Raw genomic sequence first — 27,416 nt, 5'->3', positions numbered from 1 at the left:
GGATATTAGGAACATAGAAGAAAGCACCAGTGAAACTGAACATATGGTTTTCCAACATAGCCAAAGCAGGAACAGCAGACGCCCAGACACATGAAATAATTTTCCACTAAAACCTGTACTGCAGCAGCTGGGACTATGGCCAAGAAAAGGACTGGAACAGAAATCTAAAATACAACCTTATCCCCTATTGACTGCACCACTAACACCTTCAACCATTTTTACCTCAGCAAGTAATGTCTACACAGATACAGTCCCTAGCAGACTGACAGCTGAAATGTCCTGCTAAATTCTGTAACAGGTAAGAGTTACAACTGAAAGCTGGTGCTGCAGAGGCATCTTGTAGTCTTTCAAGAGGAATTTATGTCACATCAAATGGGTAACAGAAGAACTGAAATTCAGGCATTTTCACTTTCCTTCTCATTTTTTTTGTTTTTTTTTTAATTCTCACTGTGCTGTATATATCCATTAAAACTTTGAATTGTTCACATCTTTCAAGTAGATTCACATACATTTCATATTCATCATTTTATACAGGTGGCACCACATCTCTGCTGGTGTGAAACATGGAATGTGGTAATCAAACAGAATGCAGCACTCATCTTACAAGTCAGGGCAAAAGTGTGCTCTTGTACCTAACAAAAGCTGCAGAAGAACCCAGGAGCCGTACTCTGGATGCAGTTCAGTTTTTGTACTGACAGAGGAAGGGACAAACTTGCTCTGGGAAAAGTTTTAGACAAACATTCTTTGCATCAAAACGTCCCTAACAATATTTCAAGTCGCTTACTCCAAAGAAAAGGAGATGCTTTTCATCTTACTATCAGTAACATTTTAAACATCGTAAAAAAAATACAGAGAACAGGTTACAGTAATTCTCAAGTCAGTAGAAAAACAGCACAGCTATCTGAATAAAAGCCAATATTCAGAAATAATACAGCTGCCTTGATTTTAGAGTATCACTTGTTCTTTGCAACACTTCATTGCTAATCTCCATAATTCAAGCAGACACTTTATTTGACAGATGAGAACACCATTTTAAGAGAAATAAAAAAGTAGTGGCATGGGAATGAAAGAATGAAGCCAAGGCTTGAGAGCAAAGTAAAAGACAGAATGGATCCTTCACAACTTCAAAAAAGGTTGTGATTTTAAATCCATTCATCTAAACCACTGCAAAAAGATAAACACATTTAGTTTGGTTTAGCTGGCTTAACAAACATCCGCTTACGCAAATAAGAAATGCTTTAAAAGATGAATGTAGCTGGTAATAAGAACAAGAAGAAAATACAACATATTTTCTTCATCATGTATATACAGGAATTGTTGTTCAGAGTCAGTGCTCCAGTTGTAATGGTGACTAAAGGCACATAAAACAATAGTACAGCAAATACACACAGCAATTACAAAACAGTACTTCCTAGGTACTGTTCCAGCAGTCTGCAGCATTAAGAGCTGTTCAGCTGAGGGCAATGTCTTTGTATTTAAGTCATGATTTTCATTCATCAATTATAGTGCATTTTGAACTTTTTTTGTTTGTTTGTTAAACACCATTGTGTTCTAAGGTTCTGAGTTCTGCCACCTAAACATGCATCGCACAAAGAAATCAAAGAAGTTCAGAACTTCATTTGTTATCCTGCGATTCTTGCACCAGAACATCTAATGACCAGTCTCTTTATTCATCTCCCTGTTCATCTATTTCATGCCACCAATATATTTGTTAGACTTCTATCATATCCTCCTCCAACATCAGTCCTCTATTTCACAGACTCCAGTTGCTATGACTAGGAAAGGAGTTCCATCCCTACTCATACTCTCTCTTCTTCTGTTTTTCTAGTTTTCATATATTGTTTTAGATTGGAAAAACAATCCACAGCACGAGGGATGGAAAAACAATATAAGTTTATATATGTGCTTTAGTCCATTCCTAATTCTTAACATTTTTTTTTTTATTCCTCTTGTTGCGTTTCTTCCTTCTTGCTTACTACTCAAGTTAAATACTCTTGGATCAATGTACTGAATTACACCTGGCTAAAACAGCTAACCATGAGATTACTAACTGATTTTTTTTTTTTTCCCAGAAATTTTTAGCAGGTAGTTAAGAATAGCAAGCGAAGATAACAGAACTAGGACAACCAGCTTACGAAGGTGTGTAAACTAAGAGACTTTGCTGATGCTTTCCAGTAGAGAGCAAGTCTGTTCCAGTTCAGTCATCCAGCATACTTTACACAAACAGTTTTTTATCTAAGGCTCCAGCCTCTGTAATCTGGACTACCCATAGGTAGACACAGCAGCGGTACATTCAGTTCCAAATGGTAGCTCTGGTAGCTGCTTTATTACAAAGCTGAATGCATAACACTTCTGAGTTCAACCACAGTGACATACAACCTACGTTTAGTCAAAAGATTGCATCATGTAGACTTCCACCTTTTCCAACACACAAAAGGTATCAGTGCAGATAAAAGAAAACCAAAAGGAAACACCCCATAATTGCTGTCTGGATTTTTCCACCACTTATGCAATCTGAAGACAGTCTGGGAGAGATGGCCAAATAAGCATTAGGCGAACATTTGCATGACAGATGGACAGGAGTCAAGCTGGTAGTCATCTCATCTGTAGTTAGGTTTAAGAGGTTATCACAGTAGATGTTGCCATATGTCCCACACAGACAAGGAAGACATTTACAAACACATGGAACTGAACAGCTATATTCAGAGTGTTTAAGGTCTAGGTACAATCCAGAAAGGATGCACTGAATGCTGAGTCTAACAGTGCTCTATGAAAATACAGTGTGCATGCACATATAAGTATTAATCCAAAGACAATACCAAGTTAGGTTTTAAAAGTGATGATAGTTCAGACTGAAGAGCTAGCATGCTTTGTAATTATGAGAAATATGAGACTGAATGCTGTGTATATACACCAAGGCTTTCTTTTCCATTCAAGTACGGTTTTAAATGTGAAATGTATAAGGAAAAACCCTTAAACTGATTTTGTTTGGTCAGTGGCTACATATAGACCATTTCACTCCAGAATTATTTTTAGATTTTTTTTTTTTTTAATGAAAGATAACCTCTATTCTTTTAAATTATATTTGAAATTCTGTTTTAAGAACTTACTGACTGCTAATTGTTAGAAGCTTGTGAACAATAAACTAATCTGTCTGTATAGAATATTAACTCAAATGACACACCATGATTACTTCATTGTAGATGCACAGTAATTTTTGTATGTGATTGGCCATCAGAAACTCGCTCGGGCTCAGCACAGCTGGTGATTGAAATTGGACTGTTGTTCCTCACCCTCAGCTTCTCCACCAGTGTCACTGATCACAGGTACATAGTCCTAAGATGTGTATCTCTAAGGTAGAGAGCGGTGGGATAGCTAAAATACACAGAGGAGTAAGCAATCTCAAAGAATCATACAATCACGCATCATTTCAGTTGGAAGGGAACTTTGTGGATTATATAGTCCAGCTCAGCTCAAAGCTGGTATGTTCTCCGATTTAGGGAGATCTGTTCACAGCCTTTTTCAATGGAATTCTGAATCTCTAAAATGACGGAGATTCCACAGCCCCTCTATAGCACCTGATTCTTGTGCTTGATCACTTTCTCCACAATTTTTTCTCCCCCTTTTACAGCCAGTCAGAATTTACTGCTATTGTGTCCACTCTTCTTGTTCTTTTTGCTTTACACTTCTAAGAAGCTGGTTCTCCCTTTTCTAACATGTACAGCATTTTAACTTCACAACCTGTCAGTCATGTTCCCTACCTCAAAAGATAGAAAAAAAACAGTTCCAGTTAGCGGATGACAAAGCAAACAACGGAAGCTTAGATCTAAACACTAATTAAACTCACAATTCCTGCTCTGCCACTGCACTCCATGAAGAAACATGGGAGAGAAATTCACAGTCACATTTACTTCCATTGTTTCTCTTTGCCAAAGCAGCAGTAATAGATTGTAAATGTAGTTATTCTATAGCCTCAGCTCTGTGGGAGTTTTGTTTGTTTTGAAATACTATACAATAGGATACCATAACTGATAGTCAAGATAAATGATGAAGTTTTACCTTGAAGGATTTCAGACCACAAAGTTTTTATGTATAACAACAGAATGCTCTGAGCTGAATTCTCCCTCAGGTAGAAAAGTACCCACAGTTTAACTCCTGATCAAGTGACACATAGTTTTCTAAACAGCTGTTTCTTACAGACGCTTAGTCTTGCTCTATAGCACTCCTAGGCAATACAAAAAGCCGCCTGGGGCAGTTCAAAGAATAACCCCCATGTGCTAGAGATCTGCATGTTCTGCTTCTATGAGGCAGCTGTGGTATTTTCTTCACTAATGCCAGAGAAACATAAAGTGGACATTTCTAGTGCATTACTTCATGTTGAAAGCATCTTCTGTCTCCATGTCTGCAGGAACAGGGTACACTTGCTGCAGTATCTGCCTAAATTCACAGCTAAGCTAAATATGAGATGAGACTCTAGCAAAACGACTGGAAAGAGGTCACCTACCCTTCTGCTTCATGACCATTTCAAAACTCTTTTTTACATTAAATTAAACTGGCCATTTGGAAGAAGAAACAGAGCAGGTTAAAAAAAAAAAAAAGCGCCTTTGCTGGTGGCAAAGATATATGTACCCTAAGCAAATGCCAGTGAATCTGCAGGTAGAACTCTTATCTATTGAAAACATTAAAATCAATTAAAGGTCTCTATCAACACAACAGTAACAGAGATAGACAAAATAGTTGACATCCATCCTGAAATGACTCCCCAAGGCAACCCATGTCATAACACACCATGGCACACCATGGCATAGGCAGTCTCTTACCTGAGCTGGTGAGCACACTCAGGGGACTGCTGGAGGAGGTGAGTGCAGCGGTGCCACTTGGTGTATTCTGAGCTGCACTGGCTGCAGCTGCTAACGCAGCTAGGTTCTGTAACTGCATCGCATTCAGTCCTGCAACACATTGAAGAATATACAGTTTCCCCTACAATAGTCACCATCATCCAAGCCTAAGATCCACCAGCCTCAGTACATCATAATAGGGTAGGCAATAATGGGAAGGAGCTTAAGAACATCAGACTTCAGTACTAGTTACTGATCTATTCAACCCTATGATTCTTTGTTACAACTAAAAAGAAACATATTTTGTACATAAAAATGATTCTCCTTAAAAGACCATGATCTCAGATGCAAATTCCAGTGCACAGACATTTTCAAGCAGTGTTATGCAGTCCAGTCACAAAAGCATAGATTTTAACTGCTCCAGAGAGTTAAGCTGCGGTTTGATCGAATAGATCTGCAAGCCAGAGAACCTGTCTAGACACCAGGCTAATAATCTCATCTTAAATCCCTCTACTCTCTTTACATGGGAACAGCAACAACTGCAGAATTCTTTTAAGATCTATATAACACAGTGGCCAATGTCATACCTTTAACCTGTAATCAGCTGAACATCAAATTGCTTTGTCTGGCCTCCTTGGCAGCCAAGAAGCAGCAGTCAACTGTGAGACAAGGTTAAGTGGCAACTCCTAACCACAAGACCAACCACTCTATACACAGACTAGTCAGCCAGTCAAACAGAAGTGGTAAAGAAAACAGAAAACATTAAGCATGTTGTGGGTAATAAGCCAGGAACACTCAAGTGAGAGGAAGATGCCTTGATGAACTTTCTTCAGACATTTACATACCTGACTCACCTTCAGTTTGAGTTATAATTTTTTGATTGAATGATCCAGTCAGTATTGACATTAATTTGCCATCTTTCTTGTCACTGTATTATCATACACACTGATCCTGTTCTAAAGACTCCTGCATTTTAGCCAGGTTAGCTAGCTCAATTCTTCCATTTCTTCATCTTCCCTTTCACATCTCCACATTTGTCTATCCTAACAGATTTCTCATCTTTTCATGTAACTTTGTTGATGTGGTTCCTTGTCTTTTGGATGCTGAGTAAGTACTTGGTGACAAAGCACACACGTCAAAATCCCAGCTTTGCAAATAAGGATTCAAACAGACAACATAAGGATGTGAATGGCAATGCAGAATAAATTGTTCATTTTCTTAGTGGCTTATTCTACCTTTAGCCTTTTCTTTTTTTAAACTCATTTTGTTTTAACTTTCTGACTGAGTCCGTATCTTTAATTGTATTTAGTGCTCAAAACAAGAGGATCTTGACTTCGTTTATATTCTCTGAGATGCAATTGTAACAAAAATATTAAGCTAAAACCTAAGTTTTGTTGTCACTGTTACTGTGCTACAGAGGGTTAAAATTGCAAGTGCTAGAGATAGTGAAGAACAGAGCAGCTTGCTTCCTTTCTGAAGCAGTTTGGCATGTACACACCGCACCTGCTCTCCTGTCATCACATTGTTTTTCCTTCTGCTTTCCAATAGGGTCAAGATTAAATTTAGTCTATAAAGCCCAATGCAGACTGGAATCTAATTACCTGCTAATTTTTCTATCAATTTCAAGAAATGTAATCAAGATATTAATGGAGCTTTGAAAATAAAATTCTCCCTGCGTAGAACTAGACTTGGAAAATTCAGAACACCGTGCAACATACTACTTATTTGCCTGGATTATGCTTTTAAGGTGTTTTTTATATGGTGAAGACAAAATTACCCTGAAAACTTCACATTCAATTTCATCTAGCTAGGCCTCCACAGCAGCCCCATGGTAACAACATGAACTGCTTTTAGTTTCTCTCCTTTACTACTATGTGCCTTCATACATAAGCAAGAGGGAAAAACTGGCACCATGCTCATATCTGTACACATCACCATCACAAAACTTATGGGTGTGCAACACAAGTCAGATGTATACAGACCACTTAATTGCTCGTGGTCAGTGTTTGCACAGACAGGTCATAGCCTATTGCTAATTACCAAACAACTCAAGGAAGCCATTTTAAAAGCTTTAAATGTTCAGTACTAAAACCAAAACTATGTAATGCTGCTTTTCTTTTTTTCCTGCCACAAAAAGCATTCAGAGAATGCGGTAAACGGAGTTACTAGCAGGGGTTTTATTATTCTGAACCCTATGAAGGTGGAAGGGAAAATTAATTTTCTGCCCAATATCGAAGCTTTAACAATATTTCCATAACTCTGGAAGAAAGAAGTTAAAACTATTTTGAATATGCTCTCTTATAGAACACACATCTGTACTTGGTGAAAATTTTGACCAGCAGTTTATAGCTAAGAATCTGGCTCATATCTATTAAATTGGCATTTCTGCATCATAGGAATACTGCAATCAACTAACTCAAACACAGAAAATAAAGAAACAGAACGAAGGACTGGCTTAAAGCACTATCAGCACTGCATTTGCAACTCCAAAGTACTTAAAAACAAGGAATTTAAAACAGGAGACCTAAGAAGTTCATTGTAACTGAAACACACGCACTAGTGCTTATTTCAAAATACAGTGCTTCAAATATGTATCTATTTTGATGAAAATAAATACATACAGTTTTATTTTATTTTATTTTATTTCATAAGAGATTATAATTTCAAATGCCAGAGTTAAGGGAGATGAGTAGCATACCACAGCTTATGGTCAGGACAATGATTAACTAAGATTAAGAGGGAACTTCCACACTCATAGCAGAGGGTTCCTATTATTCCGCAGGATCAGTAAACTCAGTATTACTTATTACAATGCAATGTCTACAGACTTCTGGCTACTACTGGCTCTACCCTCCCTCCTCTTTGCTTTGGTACTAAATTTATCTTCCAGTGAAAAAACTCACCTCCCATTGGGTGGAGGCTGCTCAACGTGTTCAGGTTCCCAGATGAGGCTGCTGCTGTTTGCTGAAGGAGCTGCAAATAAAGCTAGACATTACACCAAAAAACAAAACAAGAGTGAGAGTGAGGGCTGGCTCCGCTTCTGGGAGAAACTGCACCACACCACAGCCAGAGTGCCGTCACAAAGGGAATTCCCACTGCTCACACATCACATCGTAGCAAAGAGCATCAAAAATTCCTCTTACAAAGCACAGCCAGAACACCACCATGGTGAAAATCAGCATTGCCCATGCATTATGTTGCAGCCGAAGCAATAGCACAATGCTTTTCACGCTCAGCACAGTCAATATACTAGCTGAAGCGAACTTTCTATCTAATGCACAGACAAATCAGTACTGAGACTCAGTAACAAGAAAGCTCCTTTTCAAAGTACCTCAGGCAGGACTGCCAAGTGTAAGGATATACTACCTCACGTCAGACTTTACAGCTAACATCACCCACACAGGACAAATGGCATGCCAAAATCAAAGAGCCACTGTGAGAGAGGATCTCTTTCATATTCCTTAAGCACAGCACCCATCAAAGAAATTTCAAGTCCTAGCTAGGAAGCTATTTAGGAAGATTTCCTATTCCTTTCTCCATTTCCTATGTACTGTTTTAAAAAATCCCAATCTACCAACTACAGGAGTAATAAGAGAACATCTCAACTTCAATAGTACAGCATGTCAAGAATGAGATGAAGTTTTCCTTTTCTGCTCCCTGGATCTTAATATTGCATGAAAGCAGTTCTCATAACTACTCTAACAACCCAGAGCACATTAGTTTATGAAAAATTCACCCTTCAAGTACCCAGTAAAACTGAAACCAGTGACAAACAGCAGACTGCACTCTGTTGTATCACTGTCACAAGGGAGAGAACAGTTTCTCTCTATTTGCTGGTGGTTTTTGTTTTTTTTTTAATTGTGCACTGAGCTGCTTGATCCTTCCACCTGATCAGCTTTTCTATCTGCACAGCACCAAGCACTATTCTATGTTTCACTGGAAAAGGATGACAGAAATAAATGCTCCATGATGAACAATGGAAGAATACAAGAATTACGCCATCATTATGTCACAAAAGACATGAAAGAATATTTAGATGGATAAACACAGTGCCCATAATATATGAAGAAAATCTTCCCTATGCAAAGTCATTCTATACATAATAAGAAAACAAAAAGTTTCAGTGCTTACTACTTCAGAAACTCGGGGTGAAATATTCACTTAAATGCATCCTGACTAGCTGTTAGGAAATGACAATTCCCTTGTAATCCAGATTCCTCATCCACCATGTGGGGGTGATGAGAGCCCTATTCCTGCCTATAAGGAGCCTTCAGAATCCATCAAACACCAAAAGACAATCAGACACCAAGCTACAAAGACGTGAAAAGAAACCAGGTCAGAAACTCACTGCTAAGTATTGCGGTCCAAGCGTGTTGAGTCCAGCCAGGTTTCCCCATACAGAAGCAGCACTGATCTGTTGCATTTGTTGCTGGAGTTGCTGAGCAATTCGTTTCTGCTCTTTGTCCTTCTGCGTGTCTGCAAATTTTACCACAATGGGAGAAGAGCAACCCTGCAAATAGCAATTGAAACAATTACATACTTACCATCACAAAACTACTGTATTAAGACCCAGCCATTGGAAACATTTCTGATACCCTCCCCAAACATACGTAATCAAACAATACATTTAATACCTCAATTGTTTTTTATTCTATTCTGTATTCTTTTATTTTCTCTGCAGGTGAGGTTTCTTGAGTCCTTAAAGCATAAGCAAACACAAAAGCCCAGAACACAAAAGCCCAGAAGCAGTATTTATGTACTTATCTTCTCTAGTCCCCTAAACTCCACAGTGACTGTCTGACAAATTGCATCCTCTCTTGACATTCACTAACTTGACTTACCTCCATGGTTTGTGCTTGGTGCATTGCTTTGATTGCTGTTTGCGCCATGGCTCTTGTTGTAAAAGTCACAAATGCACAACCTGGGGAAAGAACACAAAAGGAACCAGGTCATTCACTATATATGCATTTCTAGGAGAAAGAAAGCAATGAAAATGGCTATTGGAAAAATCACAGAAATAACTGAAACGCCACCCTGAGGTGCAAAGAGCAGCAAACAGCAGAGAACAGTCAGACAGTTTCCTGCTTACCTCGGCTCAGCCCATCTGGGCCCCGTAATATCCTGCATTCTTCAATCTGCCCAAAGGGGGAGAACATCACTCGGATATCATTTTCATTGCACTTCTTCGATATCATTCCAATAAACAACTTCCTATCTTCTACTGCTAAGAAATCAAAGGACAAGAGTATTACCAGCAAGTATGCACTTACTAGATCTTATTTTCTCAAATTTTCCTCCATCAACTGCAGAATCACATCCCCTCTAATTTGAGGGGCTGCTTGTCAAAACCAGATTCCTAACAATAGGATCTTTTTGTGTTAAGAAGATTGATTTTAGATATCTCAGTGAACCAGACAGGTCCTTGTTCTACATTTTACTGAGCTGCAAGAAGTGAAAATAAATAAATGTTGCATTCAGCACATCCCCCTGTACCTCCTACATTCATCGCCTGGTGAGCAAGAGTTGTGTGCATTTCAGTGGACTATATTCACCGTTTCTCATCTCTTCATTCTAGACTGCCAACACACCTCACCTGTATCTAAACAAGCATGTTAGTTGCAGAAGGCTTCTTTCAAGACTATTAAATTACCCTCTCATGTCGATCATATGAATCAAGTTCTGCCTATTTCCTTATGCTCTTGCCAACAGTGGAAGCAAAAGTAATTATTTTAGTTGTTTCATATTAATCCGTTCAGATCTTTACCAAAAGCATGAAAATGACAACTCATATCTGAGCTGCCTGTTACCATATATTACCTGAAAATGCCCATGCTACCAAGTATATTAGAATTCAAGGAAAACTTTCAGTGCAGACTACTTTAAGATAAATGGTGCAGAGACAAACATTTATTCTCATTTGTCAGTTTGTGGCTATTGATGTCAGAACTTTATACCTCTCATTCTACGGATATGAAGGTGCCAGTCACCTGTTACAAACTTGTAAGTGAATGAGGAAATTATACTCAGAATGCCATCTGGACAAATAAAACAGTTTTCAAATAAAACATTCAGCACTATAATATGACAAATGCTGTAGCACAATTTGAAGCTTCAAGACAAAAAAGTCCTTTATTTAGCATCGCAGTGAGAGGCAATTTATCTGCTGAGTCTTCCCTGGAGTTGGAGAGAAAAATTCCAAGCCATTCCAGCTGGCAGGGCTTCAACTAACCATTAAATTTTAAAAGTTGCACCCAATTCACTGTTAAACTCGTGGAGCACAAAGCTGCTTTCAGATCCTTAATATAGTCCATTTTTAGCTCAAGAGATCCAGAATTCCTTTTGTGAACGGCAAGTTAAAATACTTTTTAAACTGATGCCTTCATATTTATATTTTCACCTACATCTTTTACTAAAATTCATATAATCATATAATAGCCTCAGAACTGCTACCCTAGAACACCACTAAGTACACTTCTCCACCCCTCCCCCTCCTCCCCCAGCCCTTTCCATTATTTTCCCAGGAAACACATATCTGTGTGTGTATGTGTCTGTGTATGCATAAACTCATATAAACACACATGGATAAATGATCATTTTACTCAGTGCTAGATGTAAATGTCTGAAATGGTCAATGTGCAGGAGTACATTCACAGTATTTTCTCTGCTGAAGCGCTGACTCCCACTCCAGCCACAACAGGCTTTCAAATCAGTTAAGCACCTGAAAAGCATTTCTAAATTTCAACCACCTTAGTTCAACCAAGAACGCACTGGATGTTTCCCTAACCAACACCGTGTTTTTTTCCAGTGAACAGCAACAGTGGTAGATACTTAGTCATGAAATTCTAGAGACCTCATTTACACTACCTACTGTATTGAAATCATTTGTTTAAAAAAATAAATAACCCAAACCCCAGTGCAAGATGACTGTCAGAAGCTGTTCAACACAAGGAAAATCTTGAAGTTTCCCAGTTGAAATACATGATGCCACAAAATTCACATTTTAGTAAAGCTTACCATTATTCTTTTCACTATCAGCTGGTTTCATCTGGATAGGATGGTGCATCTGAAATGCAAACAGATTATTTAATCATAAATGCATTCACTTCATGCTAGATGATTCCCACAACAATGGTGAACGAATGAGTTTGTAGCCTATACTGCCTCAACAGAAGGGCACATATAACAGTATATAAGCATCTGGAAGAAAAATCTTTTCCTGATTATATACCATCATTCCTCCTTAGAAATTATTATTACACAAGGCATGTCTACCCACTCACTACCATATCTATTATCATTCCAATTACGTGATATTTCTAATTCTAATAGTTCCCTTAAAACAGGACTTCAGAGCAAGATAATGTATGCTTTTATATCTGTGGTGTCAGAGATCAGAAAGACAAGGCAGAGCTTTGAAGGGAGCATCTCTCTTCTCTTACCCCTGGGAGAATCTTCATGTTGTGAAGAGCGTTCTGTGCTTCTAGTGCAGCTTTACGGGTATAAAATGTAACAAAACAGCACCCTGCAATCGAAACAAAATGCTAAGCAAAGGAGAACACTATGAATCCTGACCTGCTGTAGAGAAATTACGTGTCCCACTTCTACTCTTCCAATAACAAGCAAAAGAAGCTAAATACTGAAAAAGGTATTTATCACAGATTCTAACTGTTGAGAAAAAGATTCCTAAGTGTAATTAAAACTGACTCAATGCCACTAGCTTGCCATTAAAAAAATCATTTAGACACACCTAGCAAATAACTCTTGGCTAATTTCATTTCTAAACTCAATTATTTGGTAGTATCCAGAACTTCCACCTAGTTTCACTGGCAAGACAATATTGCATGTTTCTGAATTACAAATCCAGGTTCACAGCAACTGCACACACTAAGTTTTGTATTTTGTTTGAAACAGTGACACTTCTAGCAACATTGTGGCCATCCTGTAACATTATAGCAATGCTCCAGAGCAACACAATATTTATTAGTGGCTCTGCTCAGCATTCATAATCTATACTCTTCATAAACCCCCAAACAAACTGGTAAGACTGGAACACTGTAAAAGCAGCCGAGTACTCTAGTTTCATATGAGAAGTACAGTTCTCACCTTTGCTTTGAGGAGGGTTTTGGCTCCGGTCTCGCAAGACATTGATTTCATAGACAGCACCATACTGTTCAAAAAGTTCTCTTAGATCTTTCTCACACCAGCTCCGTGGGACCTGACCCACAAACATCTTGATAGCATCTAGATCAGGTTGATCTGGGTGATCCAGTGTACCATTCATTTTCTTTGAGCTGTGAAAATTCAATGAGGAATTTCTGTTACTTAGCTTGCCACAAAGTCTAGATGTTATTGCAGTTGGAAGCAGTATGCTTACGGTGAGTTTTAAATCATTTTTACATCAATATGCATATATTTACATGTATACGCCATATACATAGATATGTACATTGCTTGCCAGTAAATGCAAATTATATATATATATATATATACACACACACACACACACACACACACACACACACACAATCACACATTCAGAAAAGAATTATTATTACTTGCACTCACTGGCAAGCAACATACTTGGAAACCACATACTCTCTTTAAATGATTGTTTAAAACTTCACCTAAACTTTACTCTTATAATGTAGTCAACATCTGCTTTTCACATCTGTAGAGAGGACTGGAAAAATACCATTAATTTAACTTCAACATTTTACAGAAAACACCACATAAGAAAGAAACACAGACTCATCTGACCCACAAGTTACTGTATTTATTAACAACTACGGAAAATTAAGAGGATATTTTGTGTATGTTTAAGTATGACTGTCTGTAACTATTTCTCAGAGTGAATAAATAACTTAAAACAGAAAAAACACAACTGAACCGAAGAGAAGCCTCATTAAAGGTTTTCAACACAGCAGCTTTGTCAAACTAGGCAGCTTTGAACAATACTTGGCAAAAAAGAAAAAAGAAAAAAAAAAGAAAAAAAGAAAGAAAAACGCAGTACAGATGAACAGGTTGGGCCTGAACAATCTTAGTTCCAGAGTAAATCAAGCTGACTAACAGGAGGCTGCTAAAACAGGGAAAGAGACATTTATTAGACCATAACACAGATGTTTTGAGTATGGGGTTCCTCAAAAGGCTTCAAGGCACCACATGTATGAATGTAACACTACTAGCCATATGAATACTGTTTACAGCCTGTTAATAGAACTGCACTGTACTCCATTCAGCTAGTTGCAAGCTACACACTGCTTTCGGAACTACCTTCTCATTGCCTGCTGAGTGCAAGGTGAGGTCTTGTTTTTGGTAGTAAGTCTGGTATACCACAGGATCTACCTCTGTGGAAGACTATAATGGCATTCTATTGTAGCTACAGTGATTAGCAGGCCAAAATTGCTGACCAACCCCTGCATAATCTAGAAAGGACATGGGGAGGACAACAGTAACCATGCATTGATTCCCTGCTGGCCCCCAAACCCTTTGTTGAAGGACACAAGTGTCCACCTTCCAGGGTACTCAGCTCCCTTCACTTCTGCCTTTTGCCCTTTTAAAGATTGTGTTCCACTGCTCATATGCATCAGACTCCTCTCTCAACAGATTTTTCCAAAAAAATTCAAAAGGAGGCAACATTTAGTTATTATTTCCTCTCAATATTCTGCAGTCCAGAGCCTGATAAAGAACTGCTGTTATAATTTCCCAGCAGTATCAACAGACCCTCAGGAACTTCTTACCAGAAGGGATGTGAATAATCACAAAATCTTCTACTATCCAACCTTTCTATAGGGCTGGTATATCTCTTCAAATATCCAAAGTAAAGAATACCGTACACAAAGATGTAGATTCCATGCTTTTTCAATTCGATTGAGAACCAGAAATCACTTAACCTCCTCCAGTAACAGTTTTCAGCCCCACATTCTTTCCCATGAGTGGTTCTAAGAGCACAGCCCACCTCCTGCTCACCGAGCAACTTTCATGAGACTTTAACACTATTTCACAGAATCTTTCATTCCCGATTAAAAGGTAGAGTCTGCAATCATCAATGGGAGAGAAATGGAAATGTTCACACAACAACTCATTTCAATAACTGATTCTATAATATCAGCACCTCTTGCATACTGTAAACAGTACGACCAAATAGCTTTACTCCTTCTCATTCCTTTTCCTAAGAAACAATCGTGTTTTGGGTTTTTTTTTAATACCTCCCAGCTCATCCAGAACCCAGTGTCCACTCTTCATGCCTGGTATTGTTTCTCCACAAATTTCAGACCTTCAGACCCTCCTATCCCTCTTTTCCCACCATCACAAGGGAATGTATTAGACAGCAGTGGCTTCCAGAGACAGCAATTTCAACTATCACTTTGGTTACGAGCTTAGACATGAACACACAATACTTACACAGGGCTAGCATTCAAGGAGCAATGGTCCACCATCATCTCTGGGAGGAAATCCAACTTGAACGCAGCCATCACCTCAGTCCGTCACAAACTACTAACACTAACACAGTATATTGCCTAACCCCTCAACAACTCCACTTCCAAAAGTCCTGCAGGTCTTAACACTCGGCCACACAAAAAACACTCAAACCACAGAAACAGAAGCTCAGGGAGACCAGCAATAGACACCACAGAAACAGGCTGGACTGGGAAAGGGACATGGAATCCCAGATTAAAAAGGGGATGTGACCATGTGAAGGGAGGCTCAGCTCAATACACAATGAAAATGCTGATGCACTGGGCTTGTTTTGTGCAATTTTCCCTGGCGAAGCAGTACTGAGCGCACTGTCAGATAAACAGAGTGTCAGATCCATGAAGATAGCAGTGGGTAACAGAGCAGAAAGAATACAAACTCCAGTTTTTCCACCCCCAACTAACTCCTTGCCTCCCAACATGGCAGTCCAAGACCTTGAGACACAGACAGTTCCCCATGTCACCAGTATTAAAGCAGACAATTTGTTAAGTGTAGTCCAAAGGTTCCTTCAGCACAAACTTTTTCGGTGTCTGATTAACGACCTTGTTCTTTCCACCTTGTGCCAATTCTGACACACTCCTAACTTTCATGGAGACAAATCTGAATCTACCAAAGAAACTAGAACTGAGGGAACTAATGGGGAGATAACCTTGACAATACTGAATGCATTGTGAGATACTTGCGGAATATCTGATTGCAGAGTATGCTACAGAGCCAGCTGGGTGTGTCTGAGCACCATACGATTAGCTCAAGTCCAGTATCCAGATAAGCCTTATGTATATGTCCAATGCAACTACATAATAAACACTTAGAGCATCACAGAACCCATACTGGGGCGGTTGTGATCATTTTTCTCATCTGCTAAGGACTGCAACATGTACCTGTAATCGAAATGCCACTGTATGTGGATTTATTTATGCATGCAAAATTAGAGTACGCCTATTATTTTTTTACATTATTAACTATTTCTAACCTCTGGAAAAAGACCATTTTCTATCTTCTGCCTGCAGAGAGATTTATTTAAAGGTTATTAAAAAGAGCTGGACCTTTTAATACAGAGACACAAGCACATTACTGCAAAATAAAAAGGTGTAAATTTATCACACATGCAAGACATTCAGCAGCAACTACTGCATGCATGCTCCTGCTACATGGCAAATGCAAGAAAGCTTATTCCTTAATATTTTATTATTTAGGTGTAAGCTATCTGCTAAGCACCACCCCTACAGGCACATAAGCAGGCACTGTGGAACAGGAGTCAATTTACTGCATTCAGTAAATAGCCGGTATTTGCCTTCAGATACATCTCACAGGCTTCCTTCTTGAAAAACTCCCCGCTATACAAAACATATTACTTTCAAACGCTGAATTCAGCCTGGAGTCCACTTTGTGGGACTGTTTGAAAAAATAAAAATAAAATCCATAAAAGTAGAAAGTAAGAAAAGTATCTCAGATTCACATTTTAAGAGCAGCAGCAGATGTAGTGGGGTTCTCTCCACTGTTCATGTAACTCCGTAGCTCAGCATTACAATTCCTAGCCTTACCAACGAACATCTCCTGTCATCTTTTGCTTTTTTAAGCAGTTGGTAAAATACTCCAGCAGCCGTGTTCATTATAGGTTCAATAATAGATAATGCTGCTAAGAGATACTCTAGAAAATGGGTTTCAAAAATGTTACTGAGATTGATTCGTTTACTAAAGAAAATCACAAAGTCATTCTGATTTGCTTCTACCCTCACCATTGTCCCCATCTCTCTGCACCTCAGAATTGAAAGCTTATTTGCTTGCTCCATTAAAATGAAAACACAAAACAAGTTACAGGCAGAGAAGCTCCCAAATCCTTCACTGTCACACTGCTCCAGTCTACATCAAGTTCAATCTACTGGCTTTGAGAATTAACACATTAGTTTTGTGCAACTATCCCACTATACGTTAATTTCATATTCTTGTTATACTTACTCTCATTTCTCCTGTTATATGACCACTTTTTTTACGTAAGCAACACTGACAAGAATATTTCACGTGCTGTTATGCACAATTTGCAGAAAAGGAAAAATCAATACTGGAATGCTGGATAAATAGCTGAAGGTGCATTAGCCAAATACCCACGCCTTAAAATAGCACAATTCTGCTGTAACTGTGGTGGTTTCAGTGAAAAAGCAGTAGTACAGAGAACAGATTTGTTCTAACATTATTCAGTTGAAGGCATGAACCTGATGAGATTAGAAGTGCTGTGGACTTTGCTTGTAAAAGTAACAGAAAGAGTGCAAAAAGATGGTATTTCACTACTGCATGGAATCTGGAAGAATTAAATGAAGCTCTTTCTTTGGAATTATAAAAACATGAAAGTCATCCCAGCCATCGCTCACAAAGAAAGAAAAAGTACAGAGCAAAATGCACATATTTTTTGCTCAGATGTCAAATTCCTGCTGGCTTCCAGGCCCATTCTTTTACTGCTTCTATTCAAAGGATAATAGGAACAATGTCTAAAATTCCAAGCTCTATGGACTGTAGCTGCACATTTAAAAGTGGTGCTAACCTGACAGAATGAACACAACAGTCCTGTGCAATCTACATCTCTTTTTTGCTTTCCTGAAGCCCTAAACTATACTGCAAAATATAGCACAGTATAGACTCAGTCCACAAGGGAATAATGCCAAACATTTTGCTTTTGTTTTTATGCTTGCAGAACTACATCGTATCCTTGGGGGGGGAAAAAAAAAGGTAAAACAAAAAAGAAACAAAACTCCATGTAGTAATTTCTTTCACTAAGAAATCCTCGTTCAGTTCAATGAGCAATTAGCTCTGAAAGCTAAATATAATACCCCATCTTTTATTTTACACAATCTGAACCTCAGACAACATACACAGCTCTGAAGCTGAGGGACTCCTGGAATGGAGAGAGCAAACTATGGGAAAGGATGCAGGCTATAGGGAAATCAGACACTGTGGAGCTTTGAAGGAGACAGGTCCTAGAATAAACTTCCCCTTGTATTATCTGTGCACATCCAGATCCCTACAGTGCTGCTGAATTGCACTTTTGTTTTTCAACAGATAAAACCTAGGTTATATGCATCAAAATACAGTAACTGCTTGTCAATATTTTCTTGTTTCATTGTTATCACGTAGTAGTGATCAACTGTTTTCTGCTTATGTGAAAACGAAACATCTCCTCATACCTCGATAGGTTTTGCCAAAACTGTAGTTTCTGCTTCTGCCAATCTGTACAACAGTTATTCACTGCAAGTACTCAAATTTGATACATCAAGAATGTTGAACTTACCATTAAAATACATGAAGCTTTGGGTTGCCTACGATGCAAATTAACTGAAAGTCATTTTCAAGTACTTTCATAGAAATTCCTATATGAAGAAAAGGATAGGAAAGGAAGACAACTGCTTTTATCTGAGAAAGCAGCAGTTCCATCAGAGCACATAATTCCTTCATGCCCAGCAGCATTTTCACAAATTAAATAACATCTATTCTAAAAACAGCTTGTAATGCATCAAATATCTGAAATATATTGAAATATTTTTTAAAAAATCTATTTGAAGTAAGGCAATATATTCCTAATTTACTTCCCTGGCATGTGAATGAAACCCTGTTTACCTGTAGGTTCTACTCCAATTAATTCTATGAGCGATCAAAACAAATGATTTCTGAGCTCCTGCCTGCCTGACAAACCCCCAGGACTCCCAGCTCTGCCAGCAGAAGCAGCAGCAAGACACCTATTGCTCTGCCCTACAGGAAGATGCCCTCTCTACTCACATGAAAAAGAAAAGCATAAGCTCAGCTGCCATTTTTATTTGGCATTTACTGCTCTGCCATTTTTAGAAAACAAATGGTAGATTCAAAAGTTTTCAGGAAAGAATGATGGCACAAACCTTGCGCATTGTTTCCTTTAAAAGGAAGCAACTAATGAGCTGAGTTCTCCGTGGCAGAAATCTATCATCTTCTGTCAATCAATTAAAACAATTCTGGATTGAAGCACAGACCACAAACAGACACCCAACTGTTCCTGTTTGTTCCCTGTGCTGCATGTGTCCAATCGTTACAGAGGGCAGAAGCAGAGACACCTGGAATGCTGGGTCGTCTGACAGGCCAGGGACTTCAAGCCTTCATTTTGGTGGAAATACAAACTGCCAAGTCCATGAATTGAGTAATGCTCTAACAGAACCCTCTTTGACCTTAATGTAACAGTAACAATGGTAAAACCACATGGGAAAGTTTTGTATATACAGTATTAGCACACATCAGTGTGAAGGCAAACACTTCTGCACTGATTGCCACACATGCATGGGACTGACAAGTCTAGGCATCACCCTTCTCGCTTTTATTTTAAACAAGCACTGAAACGAATCCTTGCGTCAACTGCAATAGGTCGTGCCTGGCTATTGTTTTCCCAAGTAGCCAACACCTCCAAGGTAGCTTTTCAAACCACAGACAAGAAAGCAAAATCTCAATAGCTGAGATAGCATTCCTTCTCTCACCAGAGGAGACTGGGTTTGTTTTTTGTTTTTTTTTTTGTGCATAGGAGGGCAGATTCGTGTAACTCCTTGTTGGCAGGATACTGCTGAGATAAGAAACATTGACTAGAGGAAGGGCAGGCTGGACAAGTACTCAAAGGAAACCTACCATAGGCTACCAGATAAACCACACCAGGTTCTGAGCAACTGAAAATATGAAGACTGAAAGATTACTGCGTCCGTTTTGCAGTCAAAAAGTGAAAACAAACAGTAGATACTGCTACTCTGTGAATAGAGAAGGCAGAAGTCTGGAACTTGTCAAAGATTCCATATATCTGTGCTGGGAGAAAAGAAGGGCAAAAAGAATGACTGAACAAAAGGAAGAGTTGTCTTGTTAGAGCTAAACCAAGTCACACATAAACTGTGTGAACACAAATTAAAATTGCTAAGTTACTACTAGCAATTTATTCAAATGCTTTCATAAGCAGCAAAAATAAGAAAGTAAATAGCACTTCTGGCCCTAAGGAAATGTAACAGCACAGTTACCAGTGTATGCACTTCTTAAAACGCCTTGCAATTGCAATTCAACCTGTGGTACGTTCAATATCTGGCCCAGTCCTTCAAACAACATACACCAAATGGGAGACGGCAGCCCCACAACATGAGAAGAAACAGGTTACAACACCTGATCAAATCCAAGAAGCCAAACCCTCTCCCTCCACAAGGTACTGCTGTGCCGATGCCTGCTACTACCAGGGCACCTAACAAACTCAGAAGCTGAATCATCAGCCTCAGTACCCACTTGAGGCAGATAAATGAAGCTTACAGACTTCAAGACTGTGGCCCCCAAAATTCATCAATTTTCCTTTCATTGCCTTTACCTGCTGGCCTGAGGGAAAGCACAAACACGCCGTGACCAAGACAGCAGGGCTGTGCTATCAGACTTGGCAGTGCAAGCACAGCCCACAGCACTGCAGACAATGCCCTGCTTCTCTAGGGCAGAACAGCTGCACCAGACTGCCCTGACTTCTGCTTTCTTAGCACACAGCCAGCAGCTAACACAGCAGCACAGGGCTGCTAACCCAGTGTTTGACCTGCTGCAGCTGTGTTTGTTGCTTCAGTGGCGACACTACAAATGCTCACACAAGCAATATGAAAATAAAGAAGAAATGGGAATCAACTGGCCCACTGGGAGGAAATGGAGAGGAAACCACCTCCTAAAGCAGCCTCAAACACCCATCTTCAACCACAACATTTCCTGTAATCCTACAATAATGAAGAATAAGTAAGCTGATCACCTTCACAGTTCTCTGGTTTAAGGTTACTCAAAATAACATGCAAATACTTGATATAAGACTTCAACTATCACAGCCCACAATAGTGCCATCTACAGAGACAGATGGCTTTAGTTAGGTTTTACTTGCATTTTTCCAAGGGCAGTCAGTACCTGGCCACCTTGTTTTCAAGGACAGTACCTACGTAACATCAGTTAATAGTCTGCTATACTGGTACAGTGAAATAAGAGGTGCCTATGTCAGGAAAATCTTCACATTGTAACATTTCTCAATGAACTCCACCTTTTCTTTGGTGTCTGTTTTCCTTCTTATACTTGCTCCCCAGTGACACATTAAACATACATGTATGCCATAAAAATATAACAGGCAAGGTACCTGGATTGTCATCTGTCTGTTACTAATGCAAGGCATTTTCTTGTTCCTAGCTTCAGATTTCAGTTTTGTAGCTGAAGCTTGCTGATGACAACTGGGATCTTAAACATGTATTCAATTTCTGTCTTTCCCAGACACGTTTCCTCATTAAAATCTGGCATATTTCCTCTTTTTTTTTTTTTCTTTTTTTTTCTTTTTTTTTTTTTTTTCAAACTAAAGGAACTGAGAGGGAAACAAAATTATCTTTATCAGCTACTTCTTGGTGTGGTAGCAGTGTGTTACAAAGCAATAACTCATTTAATGCAAAGTAGATAGCAAAGGCCTGAGAAGTAATGGCACGAAAGAGAACTGACGTGAGGTAAATATACAGATGAACAAATTGCTCCAAGGCCAACTCATGAATCTGGAGCAATTAATGCGTGACAACATATTAAAGCAGCTGTACTTGTAGAACAGTTAATGGCAAGCCTTAATGCAGGCACCCCAGAATAATTAACTTTGCCAAAGCAAAGACGAGGAGTAATCATTGCATGTTTATCCTTGTTTGCGAGACACTTTAACATTAATAATTGATACAAAGAAACAGCACTGTTGCACATATCCTAGGGCTAATGCTTTTGAAGCAGAAGTCTGTAAGTTTCTTCCTCCTGTTATTGACTTACTGTTTATGAAGCTGCATAGCCATTAAAAAAATAAATAAATAAAAGAAAAAGGATTTAATTCTGTTACCCTCATTTAAAACACCTGTCATAATTCCAGCAAACAGTTTGGGAAGCATTTTGAGTTCTTATCATCATAGTGCTAGGACAGAACAATGCTTATACTTTGCCAGAGGCAAGCCATGGAAAATTAAATACCGAAGAGATGTGAAAGACCTGTGTATACTCTGGCAACGTAGACAGGAAAAAAATCTTGAGAAAGTAGGAAAAAAGGCTTGGTCACAACAATAGAAAGAGGAAATAAAGGAGCAATACGACAGAGCAGGAGTCAAGGCAGGAAATGAGAATACAAGAAGTGAGGATGTGCATCTTTGCCCTGTGGAATGACAGAGCTTTTAAAAGGAGGCAGGATGGAACACTTAAGGCAGCAGAAGGATTCAGCTGTTTTGTTATTTTTGTTCCCCTTGCTTTTTCTTGGCTGAATTCAGACCATGACACACATAGGAAGTGAGGATGGTAAACAACGCCCAATATTCCACAGATCAATGCTTGTGAGCCCTCCTGCCCTGCAAGCAGAGGTACAGCTGCATTTATGCTGCCCTTCTCTTCTTTCTCCCTCCCCAAATGCTCTTTCTGAACTTACAAGAATGATTTTAAATTTTAAGGTTAGAAGAGGCCACTACTAACAGCCAAGAGTTTACCATAAGGTACTTCTTTCACCTAAGAAGCAACCCTGCAAGTAATTAATTCTATAGGACATGATATTTTAGATCAGCTTCAGCTTTAATTTACGAATACAAACAGGACCTAGGAACCTGGTTTCAAAGAGGCCTGAACTTTGCTATCTTTTCCTATATTACAGGAAGGTGCAGCTTTGTACTTAGTCAAAACGACGCATCAGAGAGCACGGGAATGGCTGAGCCACCTAACACATGATCTTAATTCAGAGGAACTAACTTCATATTACTGAATTACTCTGCTTTCTGATAGTAAAAATCTTCTTAAAGAACAATCCATTCCTTAAGATTCCCCCCCTCCATTTTTAATGTCAAGGGACCTTCTGGACTAAACAAAGCAACAAGTCTCAAGTTTCACTGCCCTTTGCAGCAATCAGAACAACCACGCAAGCTGTTCTCACAAGTCTAATCTTGAACTGTTTCTTCTAATAGTACCAGGTACAAAACGTGAACAGTAAAAATTATACTACAGTAAAAACAAAAATAAAACACTATTTCACTCCAATTTCATGTTATCTGAAGCCTTTACAAACAGCACAGACAGCTACAGAGGAGTACAATACACATTTGAAATATGAAACACTGCAGTAATCCTTCCTATCACAGTACATTAATCCCTTCCATGTTCCTTGTCACACTGTGACAAGGCATGATTTCCTCTGGCTTTTGGTACAGGGATGTCAAGCAGACAATTATTTTCACCTTCAGGAAAACTAAAAAAGGACCATTGTAAGGAAGGAGCAGGACAAGAACACTGACTGCTCAGTCTGCTCACAAAGCGCTGGAACAGTGTAAAGGTAAATTTGTTTGCTCAGAAGAACATCAGCACAGTGAACATGTATTTGACAAGTGACAATCCAGCAGGCAGAAGTTCCTCACTCCTGAAACTGTCAGTGCCCACACGGCATTAATTCTTGACAAGAATATCCACAATTTGCCTTGGCAAAGCACGGCATACAAGTTTCTGGATAGTAGGAAGAAGCTCAACTCTGAGGATAAAGTCTCCATTTCAAAAACTTGGAGACAACAACTACCACAAAAGCAAGAAACAAAGGCTCACTGATTCCTCATCTCAAAGCAAAGCCGGCTCTTCTTCATTTTCATACATCGTACCAGACTAGAATCAGAATTCCACCACAGTTCTATCCCAATCCATTTCTGTACTGTCAATTTATTAAGTTCATCATAACAGGTATTTTACACTTAGATGCATACAAACAATTTTATATAACCTTAACAGATGTTGAAGAATCACTCCTCTTTTATTTGGCCACCTCTCTACCTTCACATTGAGACAAATTAATTCAGAGTTGTTTCTTTTAAGGATGAGAAACTACGTATCTTGCACCCAAATGAGGTTTTCCTTTCCATAACTTACTTTCAGCAATCAAAACCAGGACTAGTTTATCTAAATAACGTGAACATTTTGTTATTTCAATTATCCAAACTAACTGATTCTGGAACTGCATTTTGTAACTGGTAAAATCCTTTAAGTCTGAAGAATGAGGCCTAATCACAGATTAGACTGTCTCAAAAGGTGGAAATGTCTCAGACACAAACACAGTAACCCCTCTTTCCTATGTTCTTTATGGTCCTAAAGGAGTAGCAAAGGAGAGGGAAGGGCAGGCAACAGTGTTATTTGCTTGGGAAAGAAGCTGCATGCTGTGCAATACCTGCAGTGCCTGGATACCGATGCCTTCCAACAGGTACTTCCAAACAATCACCAGTTTCTAAAAACCACTCAGAAATTATGGAATTCCTGGACTGCAACTATTCTGGCAAGCAGGACTGGCAACTTCTATAAGCTACCACATCATGTAAGATTTTCCACTGACCATAGATCTTAGCTACAAAGAGGTGAAAACAAAGTGTGAAGGAGTTTCCAGTACCATCATTCTTCTTGCAGCTGAGAAACCTGATTAAGCTATGGAAAATTCAAAGCCAGGCAAAGAACAATATGGTAGTTTTGTACAATGGGACAAACTCAATTTTGTCCTTTCAGCATTCACAGGAATTTGTAAAATCATAACATGGCTTTATTCCCTGAAATCTCTTGAAAAGGGACAATTACTTTAATCTGGATCTCTGTATCACATTTCACCTTCAAGCTTAGATAGATCTGTTAACAAGCATCCACCTCGTCAGCAAATCACTCCAAATATTCCAAAGCTGGTATTGATGGGATACGCTTTTCTTTTAAAAAGCCTTACATTTAAGACTGAGGCAGGGAGAAGATCAGCTTCCACTGAAATTGAAATAAAGCACATAATTTTCATCTCTCAAGAGCTCTGGTAAAGCTACCACCAGCATCCTGTGTAAAAGTTGGGAAGTACCATGGCTGCTATACCATTTCCTTCTCAAAGAGCCTCCTTGCTCTGCTGATGGACTAAAGCACACCTGAAGTATTTCTGCCACAGTACAGGTCATTCTAACAAGAGCAGCAACCACCACAATCTGAGCATGGAAGTGTTACTTAACACAGCAGCCACAAGCCCTTAAGCTGCACAGTTACCATCTGATCTACTTTTTTGTTGTTGTTGTTGTTGTGCGGTCAGAAGAGTTTCACTCAATCCAATTTGCTAAACCAGAGAAGTAACCACTTGATTATGAAATAGCTTTTAAGCAGGTTAGCAAAGTGACTGTTTCCCATGTAGTCAAATTATCATGGGAACTGTGTACAAAAAAAAAAAAACAACAACAAAAAAAAAAAGTGAGAAAGAAAGAAAAAATAAACCCCAAAACAAGTGGAAATCAAATAAAGCAGGAAGGAGAAACTGGCTCATGAAATTACAACCCTTACTGGACTTCAGGATTCAGCGGAACTGCACCAGAAAATCCTCACATTTATCTCCAAGAGTTTCCATACAAATATTTTCCTTTTATGCTGCAATTAACAGAATGTCACAGCCCATACAGAGTTTTTCCACTAATATCTTTAAAATTGTATGTACTACAGAATACTTGAGATTTACTCCAGTGACTAAATTACTATCAGACACACAATCCTACTTTGTAGTTACTTACATTTATAAAACTATTAAATTACAGACAAAGCTAAAGAAGCCTATTAGCTAGACACCAGCAGTCCTGAATTGTTTACACTCCCAACATCCTTCAGCAGTGCAAGGGCAGCAAGCTCCAAAGAGCTTAAGGCTGAGGGAATACTGCTCACTGCAGTAGAGTGACTGCTTTCATCACTGAAAGTAATGACAGCTTCTTTCGGAAGCTCTGAAATGAAACTCTAATAAGCAGCTGTGGGCCACAAGCTGTGGTTGGTTCATACCTGCAGCTATGCACTTCTCTAGCACTTCCAGTCTTCACTCTAAAAGAAAAAGAAAGACAGACGTTGAGTACTCCAGAATTAGAATCAGCTGATAGCAATAGTTACAACACGAATTGCATCTAGCAGGAAGTATGAGATCTGTGAGACTAAAGCTCACTTCTAGTAACACAAGTTATCATACTGTGGTAACAATCCTCATTAGACTGCTCAATAATTGATCACAGCACAAGCTACTGTACATTGAAACACAAGACTTTCATTTCATTTTATTTTCAAATTTCTTCTATGCTTCTGCTTAGGTTGTACACTAAGTTTACGGCTGCCCTGAAATACTTTACAGAAAACACAAGTTCCATTATCTGTTTACAGGCAAGCAACCAGAACTATCATTCATCTGCAAGAAGAGTTTTATATGGCTATTTGAGTGTGCACATCTTCCTTGCTTTGCAGGCCTCTCTATAACCTTTGTTCTATATTCTTTGAGAAGTGTGAATAAATGATCCTTGTCCTCTTCCAACCCATCTTTTAATACACTGGGATATTTATCACATATACTCATGCCCTCTTTTCCACAGGGAGACCTCTTGGAAATTTTACATCCTTGTTTTACAGCTATTTTAAATTCCTTCCTAACTTGTTCAATAATACAAATAAAATATTATGCCCTCTGAATAAGTACAGTAGCTTAAACAAAAAGTTGGAGTTTTCTTATAAATACTAATTAAGAAAAATAAAAACCAACCCAGGAATCCAGAGAAATGCCACTTGGTTACCTAAAACGCCTATTTTCAAAATAGATGGATGAATCATGGATTCACTAATATATTCTAGAATATCACTGAAAACTGGTTACCAGTAACACATTTTTGTTTGGTTTCAGAATAACGTTTGAAATACTGAATTCAGAAGAAACTCACGTACCATTTCAGACAGTAACTTCTACCGGTGATCCTAGGAAATATTTTACCTGACTACACCTTATTCCACCTCACCCACATTCCTTCGCTTTTTTGAAGTTTCATTAAAGAGTATTTGTTTATGGCCCAAATGTGGTCTCGGATTCCTGCTAACAGCCCTGGCTTCAGAACAAGTAATAGAAATTTTAATTTTTCTTCCATTTAATTCCAAACTATAGAAAGTATCTAATCCAAACTGAGATGTCATAAATGCTGAGTTACATTCCTGTGATAATCAACTTCCATTAAAACCTGAAATACACAGCTCATCGATCACGTAAATGTCTATGGATACACCAGTGAACAGCTTTCTAAATGTTAAAAAGAAAACCTTCCC

The 27,416-nt window shown here is 38.7% G+C and overlaps 1 protein-coding gene across 46 annotated transcripts in view; it reads right to left on the bottom strand.

The window, feature by feature from the left end:
- Positions 1-27,416, bottom strand: part of CELF1 (CUGBP Elav-like family member 1) — a 57,026-nt gene that overhangs the window by 18,981 nt on the left and 10,629 nt on the right. For 12 of the 46 annotated variants that reach the window (XM_085548757.1, XM_085548776.1, XM_085548778.1 and 9 more), the window contains 9 exons: positions 26,124-26,162; positions 12,942-13,129; positions 12,278-12,360; positions 11,853-11,901; positions 9,928-10,062; positions 9,680-9,759; positions 9,187-9,348; positions 7,742-7,823; positions 4,821-4,949 (listed from right to left, as the gene is read on the bottom strand). In XM_085548757.1, the coding sequence (XP_085404883.1) occupies positions 4,821-4,949; positions 7,742-7,823; positions 9,187-9,348; positions 9,680-9,759; positions 9,928-10,062; positions 11,853-11,901; positions 12,278-12,360; positions 12,942-13,119 (898 nt within the window). In that variant the 5' untranslated portion in view covers positions 13,120-13,129; positions 26,124-26,162. Of the gene's footprint in view, positions 1-4,820; positions 4,950-7,741; positions 7,824-9,186; positions 9,349-9,679; positions 9,760-9,927; positions 10,063-11,852; positions 11,902-12,277; positions 12,361-12,941; positions 13,130-15,239; positions 15,382-26,123; positions 26,163-27,416 lie in introns of those variants that run through there. The other 34 variants (XM_085548761.1, XM_085548764.1, XM_085548784.1 and 31 more) reach the window with 7 other exon arrangements.

Source organism: Coturnix japonica, chromosome 5 (assembly GCF_054131305.1).
Source record: "Coturnix japonica strain WE chromosome 5, WE-NBRP24, whole genome shotgun sequence".
NCBI lineage: Eukaryota > Metazoa > Chordata > Aves > Galliformes > Phasianidae > Coturnix > Coturnix japonica.
This window is presented reverse-complemented; position numbering and strand designations above follow the sequence as displayed.